An 11,770-nucleotide genomic window follows, 5' to 3' on the forward strand; every position below is an offset into this window, starting at 1 on the left:
GAGGGAGGGACAGCTGGGGGGTGTAGTCCCAGCTCGGGTAGATGTATAGCGCTATCTCTGCTTGTGGCAGGTGGGCTCCAGCTGGCTGCTCAAGTACATACCCGGGTAGCGCATCGGACTGTACTCAAGCGGCTAGTCCATCCGTGTCACAGTGGCCATGCTGCTATTTCAGCGTGAGCAGTGCTAGCACAGCTACTGTGCTCCACAGAGATACCCAGTGAGCTTCTTCCTCCAGCAAACCCGAACAGCGCAGTCAGTAACGAAGCAAGCAGCTGTCGTCCACCAGGCAAAGAAGTATGTGCACCCCTAGGAACGGACTGCCAGGGCTGGCCGGGGGAGGGGGGCAAGAACAAAAGCTGCAGCTTGCACTGGGTGCCCCATTTGAGGACCCGCAAGCCAAGTGGCATGACCTGGAGTCACAGTGCCAGTCAGTGAAGTTTGGCTCTGCTCTTGGCCTCTGTGATATCTTGTAGCAGTGAGTTCCACAGACTAAGTATGTGTTGTGTGAAAACGTATGTTAGGTCATCCTGCTTTTTGGCAGGAGCTGGACTTCTGGAACAGGTAATGGGACATGAGGCTTTTCGCCTCTTCGTCACCTAAAAGTTATTGGCCATTTGATAGCCCCTGTATGCCATGAGTTTGGTGGTCTCAGACCACTTCCTAGTGACCAAGTGTCTCACAAATAACCTCCACTACATCTGAGACTAATTAAAGGGCTGTTGGCACCAATTGGCACCAATTTACCCAGCGGAGGGCTTGGCCCTAAGGTATGAACAGGCCACAGATACTGACATGCCTTCTCCCTCTTCGAAAGGGGTCCCTCTGAGTCCAGGTGGGGCACACAGGTGGACAGGGGGCTCCAGAACTGGCTACTTGCACCAAACATGGAACATTAAAGTAAAATCAAATGTAACAAAGCGGCGTCTTCATGGGGTCTTTCCTCGGCTTAGAAGCTAACCCCTTGCGCCAGGGGTGGCTCTAGCTTTTTTGCTGCCCCAAGCACGGCTGTCAGGCTGCCTTCAGCGGCTTGCCTGCGGGAGGTCCACTGGTCCCGCGGATTCGGTGTACCCGCCGCTGAATTGCCGCCGAAGCCGCGGGACTGGCGGACCTCCCGCAGGCATGCCACCGAAGGCTGCCTGACTGGCGCCCTCACAGGGACCGGCAGGGCGCTCCCCGTGGTTTGCCGCCCCAGGCACGCACTTGCTGCTCTGGTGCCTGGAGCCGCTGCTGCCTTGCGCCCATTTCGTTCTACTGAACCCTAGGCTCCTTACAAGTCTACTGTCGTCATAGCCACAAGCACATCAAGAGACATCAGCGCTGGTGAAGGGCCATCTCCCAAGGTGGCTGAGAAAGCCAGGCTGGGCCCTTCTGAAGAGCTGCCAGCCTGAGCAGCACGCGCCCCCTTAATCCAGCGGCCTGGATCCCACAACGAACGTGGAGTTCCAGACTGCACTTTCTGGAGGGACACCTAACGCTCCAGCACAACTCTCTGCAGACCCAGGAAATTCAGCTTGTGAGGTTCCATCCAGCCCCATTGACTCACCTTGGGTTCAGGTTGGGTCTCGCTAGGAACACATTCACCTGCACCAAGGGACAGGACAGGAGAGCGTTAGTAGGATGGGAGATAGGAGATGGAAGCTGTTGGTGGAGAGAGGCAGCTCCTAACAGGCCTGCCCAACTCTGTCCAGTTTACCCCTATCATCGCCGGACACATGTGCACTCTGTCTACAGGGATAAACTCTACTGACTTCCAGGAGGCCCCATGCTCCCCCCAAGTCTGCATGCAGAGTGAAGCTTAGGAATCCCACCACTCTTCCATGCTATCTGCATGGCCCCTTCGTGGGGGCTGATCTGAACTACATGGAACTGGCACGGGCAAGAGCGGGCGGAGTGAGGGCAGGAGGAATGGGCAGGTGCAGCTGGTTGGGCCCTTGGATTCTCTCCCACCACCCCAAGACCTATGTGACAGAAGTGAAGGCAGCCCCAGACTGTAGTACCAGGCATTGCTAGAGAATAGGCTGGCAAGGCTCTCATGGACCATGCAGCGTATCTGTGTCCCCATAGTGCACATGAACAGAAAGGCTAGAGCATTTGGTCAGCTTCTTGAGAAAAGTGCAAATTAAGTGCCCAATCAAAAACCACTTAAGCCAACAATGAACTTGAAGATGCCAGTCCACATCAGAGCCTTCCCAGGAATGTGGCTTGGCTGGTAAAAACGGAGTCATGCATGGACATGTGACTTGCCCATGTGACTCCAAAACTCCATCTTAGAGCTGGACTTTGCATAGGAGAGAGGAGTGGGGTCTCCACCCACAAGAGATAGTCTATTTAAGCCTGTGGGAGACCCCTCCATGTGGTCTTCAGCTGGCTAAAGAGAGAGCCTCCCCACCCCCAAGGAGACCTGAAAGAAACTGGAACAAAGGACACTCCCTACAGGGGGTGGGAGTGATTGCTGGACCCAGACTAGGAGACTAGTCTGTAAAAGGAAGCTTACTGGGTGAGGTTTTTATCTGTATTCAGTTTCTTAGATATAGACTTGCATGTTCTATTTTATTTTGCTTGGTAATTCACTTTGTTCTGTCTGCTACTACTTGGAACCACTTAAATCCTACGTTCTGTATTTAATAAAATCACTTTTTACTTGTTAATTAACTCAGAGTATGTATTAATACCTGGGGGGGGGGGCAAACAGCTGTGCATATCTCTCTATCAGTGTTATAGAGGGCGAACAATTTATGAGTTTACCCTCTATAAGCTTTATACGGGGTAGAATGGATTTATTTGGGATTAGACCCCATTGGGAGTTGGGCATCTGAGTGTTAAAGACAGGAACACTTCTGTGGGCTGCTTTCAGTTAAGTCTGCAGCTTTGGGGCACGTGGTTCAGACTCCAGGTCTGTGTTGGAGCAGACGGGCATGTCTGCTTCAACAAGACAGGGTGCTGGAGTCCCAGGCTGGCAGGGAAAGCAGGGACAGAAGTAGTCTTGGCACATGAGTTGGCAGTTCCCAAGGGGGTTTCTGTGATCCAACCCGTCACAACAGGGATTCCGCAACCTCCCTCACTAACCTATTCTAGTGCTTCACTGTCCTAACAGCCAGCCTAAATCTCCTTTGCTGCAGATTACCCCCATTCCTTCTTGTCCTGCCTTCGTGGACACTGTGATCTTTATAACAGCCCTTAACATGTCTGAAGCCTGTTGTCAGATCCCCTCTCAGTGTTCATTTCTCAAGACTAAGCAGGCCCAGTTTTCTGAACCTTTCCTCACAGGTCAGGTTTTCTAGACCTTTAATCATTTTTGTTCCTCTCCTCTGGACTCTCCCATTTGTCCACATCTTTCCTAAAGTGCGGCACCCAGAACCGCACACAGCACTCCAGCTGGGCCTCCCCAGTGCCAAGCAGGGCAGGGCAGGGCAGTTACCTCCTGTGTCCATAGGGAGCTCCCCATCAAGTGATTCAAATGCAGAGTGACTGTGTGTCCTAGTTCAGCCCTTCCAATGCCACAGCCCATGCACCCCCTTGGGGCCTAGGATCACACTACAGATAGTCAGCCTCAGTTTCCCCTCTTGGAGTGTTCAAATAAAATGTCCCTCAGGCTTTCCCTTGGCCAGAAGGACTCCTCCTTGGGGACTGGGTTAATTCATATGAAATAAACTACAAATAAAACTCAAAATCCAAGTCCCAACCCCAGGTTTCTCTTCCTCCTCCCAGGCTCCCTGCCTAGGGCAGCTGCCTGGTTTCAGGCGTCTCTCTGCAGAAGCCTTTCATCACACTCTGCAACAGCTTCCCCCACTGTAGCCTCATGCTGCTCTCCCCAGGCACTCCCCCTCCCCGCACTGTGCACTCCGTGGTGGCGAGCCGCCCTGGTACAGCCCCTGGTTCTTGCCCTTTTCCTTCTCCACCAGGGGGGCTCAGCAGAGCTGCTGCTGCAGTGAGCTGAACAGGGTGTGGACTGTCACTCACCAGGGACCTCTCTGGCCAACTAGCACATGAGCTCATGGAGGGGATTCTGTCTAACTCGTCAGTGGAAACGCATGCAACCTCACTGGTAGGGAGTGCAAGTGGGAGGAGTGGGAGGAACTCCCCCTCCCTCCCGGGGGACTCCTGGCATTCAGGAGCTGGGCAGCATGTGTGGGCAATGATCCAGCAGCCGAGTGAGGGTGCTAGTGACACGTCAGGGCTGGGAATGGTGACAAGGTTCCCATTCTACACAAGAGTGGGAAATGATGCTGCTTGGGGGTGCACTATGCCTAAGCCTCCTGGAGGCCTGCAGCTGTCTAACTAACCCATGCCCATCATCACAGCATCCGGTCACCTGTGAGCCCATCATGCAGCTCTGTTCTGGACTGTAGCTGAAGGTGCGTGGGGCCTGGGAGCCTGATCCATTCAGAGACGGCCCAGTCACCTTGTCTCCACACAGCTCCTCTCTGCTACTTCTTACTCACCACAGATCTCTCTTCCTTTCTCCCGCTTTCCTGCCTCTTGTCCATCCCTTCAAGCCCCTGGATGACTTCTCTTCTCTGCTCTTCCAACCTACCTGTGGCACTACACCCCTTATTCTTCATAGTAATATTATTATGATATGATTTTGGCATAATTATGATGTATTTTTTGCAAGATAAGGCATGTGAGATATCATTGGAAAGTTTATGATTTACTGAATATGATTATCCTATTTGTATGCATGTATCATTTCGGTATCTGAAGTTAGGAATATTGTCTATGCATCTATTACAAATGTGTTTACATCTGGGGAATGCCCACTAGACAGAATGCAATCAGTCTAGATGGCTGGCTGGGAAGGGCCAGTAGGAAAAACAGAAGGTCTTAGAAGATGCTAATCTCCCACCAGGGAGCCTTCCTGGGGGCCTTCCTGAGGATGCTACAAACAGCCTACAAGTCATGGCTGCTGTGTCCCTACAGGGGCATGTGACCAAATCACCTGGTACTGTTTTTCCACTGACCAGGTGTGGGAACTAAGAGAGGAGACAAAAGGTTCCCGCCATATACAAAAGCTATTTAAGGCAGGGGAGTGACACAATTGTGGTTCTCCACTGACTCCCCACCCAAGAAGATTGCTGGAAACACCTGAGAAACGAAGACTAGACTAAGGGAGAAGGGCTGAACCCAGGCTAGAGGGGTTTCTAGCCTGTGAAAAGAATACCTGGAAATTTAAGCTCAAACAAGTGCAGCTTGCCCTCAAGAATCTCTACAAACTGCCTAAAACAAAACTTAGGGTGAGAATTTGCTACTCACATCCAGTGTCTTTAGTATATTAGGCTTAGATTGTGTTTTAGTTTATTTGCTAGGTAATCTGCTTTGATCTGATTGCTATCACTTAAAATCTATCTTTTGTAGTTAATAAACTTGTTTTTGTTTTGTCTAAAACCAGTGTATGGGACTCAAAACTGGGGCCAGTAAGCTGCTGCATATCTTCCTCCACATCGAGGGAGGGGGCGAATTTCATAAGCTTGTGCTGTACAGTTCCCTGTGCAGCGTAAGATGATATAATTTTGGGTTTACACTCCAAAGGGGGGCGGAGGTGCATACCTGAGGAACTGTGAGGTGCCTTAGCTGAGCCTTCCCATGCAGAGAATCCCTAGATCTCAGCATGTGTGTGTAGCTGCAGCTGGGTGTGTCCCTACCTGTATGTGTGTTGGAGGGGGCTTGAGGGCCTGTCACAGCAATACAGTGTAAAGGGAGCCCAGGCTTGTGGGTCAGGCAGACTCAGTGGTACGCCAGTTCCAGGTGGCATCCCAGGGGGAACCCGTCACACAGACATGCTGCATTCTCCCTCCCTGCTGTCGGGCTAGAGCGGACAGTGTGGTCTGGAAAGAGTGGGCGAGTCACAGAACATACAGACCATGGAGGTGCCTGAGGCCAAGGGGAGGAGGGGGGCCCTGCAGTGACACTCTGATCATAGCTGGGTTACCTTTGTTAATCATGATGAAGATGGAGTCCTCAGGAATCCCCATCTCCTGAGCAAACTGCCTGAAATCCACAATAAGGTCTTCTCGCAGCTCCGGGCTCCTGCCTGGAGAGAACCCAAACTTCAGCAGGTGTGTGAGTGGTGTCTGGGTTGGGAGAGGGTCTGAAATCCCACCCCCACATCCCTCCCACAAAGCTCCTGCAGCTCAAGGCAGGCCCACTCTGAACAAGCTTCCCCTCCCCAGCTCAGTGTGTGGAACACACCATTTAGGTACCAGGTCAGATCTTTGCTCCATCAGCCTGTCCCCAGCAATGGCCAAGTACTTGTAAGGACCAATATTTGTATTGCACCTCAATCCTGATGAGACACAAACCTTGACACCCCAGCCCTGGGCCTCTCCTGAGCAGACCCTGCCAAAGCCAGATCAAATGACCCCCAATTGGGGGGATAATTGTGTGGGGACTCAGGCCTCTTGTGACCAAAGTTGGGCTGGTCCAGACTCTCCAGTTTGGAACAGGTGTTGAGCCCCACACAGCTCAGATCATACAGCACCAGGGCAACAGCCTCACTGTCACCCCGTGATGGATGCAGGGGCCTGAGCACTTTGCGAATGCCACAGCCAGATGCCCTGGTCACAGACACGTACCATAGAGTTTGGCTGTAATGGTCAGTCCAAAGCTACTTTTCTTCTGCATTAGAATGATGGAGTATTCCTCATAGTTGGTGTGCACCACATAGGAGTCGATGGTCACGTCCCAGCCTGCAGAAAAGGAAATACACACACAGTCGCCAGTGGGCACTTCTCTAAACGGATGTGAAAAGGGGATAATCTGCCCTTTGAAAATGGGCTGGATGAAATGTGGCAGCTGGGCCAGGGTCCTAGCCTGTGCTATTTGCTGAACCTGGCTGCTTCTGCCTAAACCATGGTGGCTTTGAAGTAGCGCCAGTTTGAGCTAACGTGGCCTCACTGCAGGGAGATGTACCATCTGTGCAGGGCCCCAAGGCTACCCCACAGTGTATGCGCTGCACGTGACCTGATTTCACTGGCCATGATTCACTGCTCATTTTATACCCAGGTAACTTCACCGCATCTAAGAGAGTTAAAAACACTGGGCGAAAATAAACAAACAGCTTAAACTGATTCAAAAGAGAAACTGACAGGACTTTTATTTACGACTGCTGTTGGGGGATCTTCAAAGTTAGAGGAGGAAGAGATCTGGAACAGGATTGGCCACTGTACTACTTTCTTCAGACCTTTATCCCAAAGCCTGGATTTAAATGTCCTAAGCCACGGAGCTTCTACCACGCCCATTGGGAGACTGTTTCACAGTCTCTACTAGATTTCCATCCCAGGTAGCTGGTTGCATTTTGCTTCCCTTCGTTTCATCCCCGCCTTACTCCTTGCTGGGCTGTCGTCCCTTCTCTTTTTACATCAAGTTCTGCATCCAATGGTTCTAAGTACATGCAGCTCTAGGAGAAAACCAAAGTTGTCCTTCCCACACTTACTAGGGTTATAGTAGGTGTATTTTCCAGGTATGTCGGTTTTTTGGTACTCTCCAGAAACCTGCGTGCAGACACCTTGCCTGGGAAGGAGAGAGAAAACCTCTAATAACTGCAGCTATTCCCAGTCCCACTGCAACCACGGGCCATCAGAGTTCTTTAGTCACTGCCAAGTGATGCACTGTAGGCCCCTAGGGCTGTGGATCCATTGGCCCTGCCCTCACCCCAGCACCCATCACAAGAGACCTCCAACTCCCCCCGACTTTTGGCCCCAATGAATCTGGTGGACCTGGGCATCCACAGATGAGGAGGAAGGAGCAGGATTTGAGCCTGCATGACTAGTATAGTGGGACAGTACCGAGCAGTTTTGTCTCCTTTTATTTTGTACTGTCATTTTAAGGCTTTTTAGGCTTTGGTGCTGGAAGCAGGGAGGAGCCCGTGTAAACATCTTTTGATGCTGCCAAGTCAAAAGGTCCCAGGCACCTCCAGTCACATCAGCATTAGTCAAAGCTAGACTTGCTCCTCAGCTGGAGTAGATAACGGGTCTGCAATCAACTTGTGTGTCTGTTCAGGGGGTCCCTTAATCACGTGGGTAGGTTCTGAAGGTCTGTATTTCCATTGAAATTCATTCCCTCCTTCCAGGTTGCAATTCCAACCAAGAGATGCCTGGGATTCAGAATTAATTTCTCCTTTAGCTCCTTCCCGCTGTGCCCAGACTCTCCTCTCATTTCACCCCCAGATCTCAAAGGGTTTCATGAACAGGCTGTCTAGCGAAACCCCCATTTTGTAGCTGGTTAATCTCAGGCAAAGATGGGGGAGTGCTGTGTCCAGCATTGCAGCAGGCGGTATGTAAGCAGACCCCCTGCAATACTGAATTGGGGGGGTGGGATAGCTCAGTGGTTTGAGCATTAGCCTGCTAAATCTAGAATTATGAGTTCAATCCTTGAAGAGGCCACTTAGGGATCTGGGGCAAAATCAGTACTTGGTCCTGCTAGTGAAGGCAGGGGGCTGGACTCAATAACTTTTCAGGGTCCCTTCCAGTTCTACAAGATAGGTATATCTCCACATTATAATTGCAATGGGTCTGATTTTCAGGACCGTCCGACTGAAGCCAGTGGGACCTGCAGGGGGCAGCAGCTCTGAAAATCAGGCCCACTGAAGGGAGCTGCAGCTCTGAGTCTCCTGGGTGCACAGTACGCCCAAGTTGTGTTCCTGTGTTTCGGGTAACGCCTACCTGAGTCTGGTGCTGGTGGTGCTGATCTGATTACTGGTCAGCCCTGGTGCCAGCACCAGCGTGCCCATGTTGAATTTATCCTTGTATTGCTTCATCCATTTGCATGTTGTGCCAGTGGCAATGTCGTACCATTTCCCATATACCTAGGAGAAAGGAAAGCACAGCCTGTGATTGCCCCACCCTGCGCCACAGGCAGGCCAGGGACATTCCAGCTCTGCTGAGGATTTGGGGAATTTTCAGGGTTTTCTGCAGAGTTTAAACTCTCATTGCAAAATACTGATGAGCCTGATCTTGTGGGGCACCAAGGGTCAGCTCAGGTGCCCAAATAGGTCTGGGACTGAGCCCCTACAAATCCCACAGACTTCAGCGGGGTTCTAGGCTTTTCAGGAGCAGGTCCCAGGTCTTCTGGCTGTACAGCAAGCTCTGTGAGTGTGAACCAGGCCTGAGCCAGCCTGCACCAATGATAATGCTAAGAGGGGTGAGCTACCCCATACATCTCCACGGTATATGAATTCCAAAATCTAATGATTGCAATTTAATGTTAACATCATTAACTATTTCGCTGTGGGTTGTCCAGAAACATCTGGCTAATGCACTTCTACTTGCCCTCCCAACTTAGTGTCAGACCCACGGCCTCCTGACTCTGCTTGTGGGGCAGCAGGGACAGCTGCTGCTGAACGCTAGCTGTTCCTTCCCTGCTGGGCTCAAGCTCCAAACCCTTCTTCTCACATAGCTGCATATTACACCACTGGGCCAGCCCTATAGCCATGTGTCTGACCAACAGCTTGTGCCAAGGCTGAAGAAAGCAGAAGAGACGAAGTAGTTAATGCACAGTACAAAGCCTTGATCAGAGGTCCCCAGACTGTGGGGCATGCCCCTGGGGGGAGGGCAGAAGAACATTTGGGGAGGGGCGCAGCTGGGGCCTAGGCCAGCCCCATGGGAGGAGGGGAGGGAGTGCCACCCAGCTCCGCTCCTGGCCCCAGCCTTGGCTGCTTGCCCCATGCCCGGGCCTCCACTCCTGGCCCTGTGCCCGGGGCCCTAGCTGCCAGCACCGTGCTCAGGGCTCCTGACCCCACCCCTGGCTGAGGCCCCGTGCCCCACTCCTGGCCCCACCCCCGGCCGAGGCCCCAGCCTTGGCCTCCTTACCCCATCCATGTCCGCCCTGCTCCTGGAGCTGCAGCCCCACTCCCGGCCCTGATTCTAGGGGGAGGGGCACATACAGGGGCAAGGGGGGGCATGAGGTAAAAAGTTTGGGGAGCACTGGCCTAGATAGATACATAGGTTATGTCTGCACTACAGCCTGTGTCAGCAAAACTTATGTCTTTCAAGGGTGTGAATATTCCACCCCCCAAATGACATAAGTTACACGACATAAGCATTCATGTGCACAGCGCTATGTTGGAGGGAGCTTTTCCTGCCAACACGGCTTCTGCCGCTCATGGAGGTGGTTTTGCTGTGCCAACGGAGAGCTCTCTTCCCCACCCGCGCTGCACTGGTACAGTGTAGACACCCTGAAATCCACACCCCATCTCAGCCTGGCAAGCAGTCTGAGTCCTTCTCAGGGTGGCCTTTGAAAAGTGTTGTCTATTAAATGCCACTTAAAAGAAATCTGACGGGGAACCACTTGGCTCCAGAGTCTGGCAGCTCTGCCCACGAGATAGTTTCCCCTCAGATTCCCTTGACTGGTTGCGCCCACTGCAACGTACGCTGATTCTTTTCCACATAACAAATTGTTCCCTGTCTGATACAAATCCTACAGCCCCCCCAGGCATGCACATGGGCACCCTACATGGGAAAGGTGCATTGTCCATATCTGTTATATCACACAGACTCACTCATTCACTTTCCCCTCTGCACACACTTAAGGACTTCCTATCAGGGTGTCCGCAGTGAGATGCAGCACCTATCCCAATACATATTCATCACAGGAGCACCCACACTAGCACCCCAGCTCTGTATCCCTCTAATTGATGTGGATCAGAGCGAGACCCTTCCAGCTCTGGCCCAGCTCTTGTTGGAAGAGGACCTGAGACGATGATTGAAAATATTGACATTTTTAGAGACAAAACACACTTCACTTTTCTAATCTGCCCCTGAGAGTTAATGTAAGAGCTAGACAGTTGTTACCCGTTCGGGGTCGAAATTCTCCTGCACTTGGATATCCTGGGCTTGGCTCCCAATCGGGCTCCCTCTGGCTGTGGGCAGATTGGCAAGAAAGAGAAGGAAGAAGAACTCCTGGAACTTCATGGCTCCGAGGTCGGTTGTGCCCCTCAGCTTCAGAATGGACAGACTCAGCCCTGGAACGTGGACGTTGCACAATGTGAACTCCAAACCCCTGGCCACGGCAAGAGGTGAATGGCCGTGGGTGGGCAGAGCATGTCGGAGTACATCCCAGGCAGCCAATCAAACAGAGAGCGCAGCCCTGATGGATCCAGACAGTGCAGGCTCGGGGAAATGGAGACTTCTGGACCAAGCTTCTGTGAAGCGCCACAGCATTGCTTGTGCCTTTCAGGTGGCTGACCCATTCACATTGTTTGGTGGGCTATTTTGCTGCAAAACAGAGATGAACTTCTTTCCCTGGCAAAGCAGCAACAGGGTTAACCCAACAACCAGCAGCATTTTAGACGTTGTTAGCAGCAGCCACTGTCAAATAGCTTTGTGTGAATTCAAGTGTCTTGAAAATGAGGGACTGATAGTCCTGGATAGAACAAAGCTTGCTCCTCACAGCTCTGCCTGTGCCCTTTGTTCAGCCCTGGGATCTCTCCATGCCCAGCTCTGCCAATGCCCCTCAGTCCTGACCCACAGCCTGCCCCCCTGCCACCACCATGGCTGATCCAGCCCTGGGATCTCCACATGCAGCTCTGCCAATGCCCCTCAGTCCAGCCCTGGGCTTCTCTCCCAGACTGAGAAGCATGTTGAACTAAGTTGTATTTTGGTGATTTGAACCTCTGTCCACTAAAGACTCGGAGGAGAAACCTTGGTGCTATTTTTGTTTGTGCCCTGAGACCGAATATATCTTCACAAGTGCTGAGCTAAAAGGCTGGTCAGAATAACACTGCGTTTTTCTAGCACAGGGGTAGGCAACCTATGGCACGAGTGCCGAAGGTGGC

General features: G+C 52.1%; 1 protein-coding gene across 1 annotated transcript in view; it reads right to left on the reverse strand.

Annotated features, from left to right (window-relative positions):
* The window catches only part of AMBP (alpha-1-microglobulin/bikunin precursor), a 23,181-nt gene extending 12,169 nt beyond the window's left edge, over window positions 1-11,012 (reverse strand). Inside the window, exons 1-6 of the mRNA XM_034793836.1 lie at window positions 10,788-11,012; window positions 8,661-8,803; window positions 7,433-7,509; window positions 6,573-6,686; window positions 5,930-6,031; window positions 1,544-1,581 (exon numbers count right to left, since the gene is read on the reverse strand). Of these exons, the coding sequence (XP_034649727.1) occupies window positions 1,544-1,581; window positions 5,930-6,031; window positions 6,573-6,686; window positions 7,433-7,509; window positions 8,661-8,803; window positions 10,788-10,907 (594 nt within the window). The 5' untranslated portion in view covers window positions 10,908-11,012. The remainder of the gene's footprint in view (window positions 1-1,543; window positions 1,582-5,929; window positions 6,032-6,572; window positions 6,687-7,432; window positions 7,510-8,660; window positions 8,804-10,787) is intronic.
* Window positions 11,013-11,770: the final 758 nt, after the last annotated feature.

Source organism: Trachemys scripta, chromosome 17 (genome assembly GCF_013100865.1).
Source record: "Trachemys scripta elegans isolate TJP31775 chromosome 17, CAS_Tse_1.0, whole genome shotgun sequence".
Classification (NCBI taxonomy): Eukaryota; Metazoa; Chordata; order Testudines; family Emydidae; genus Trachemys; species Trachemys scripta.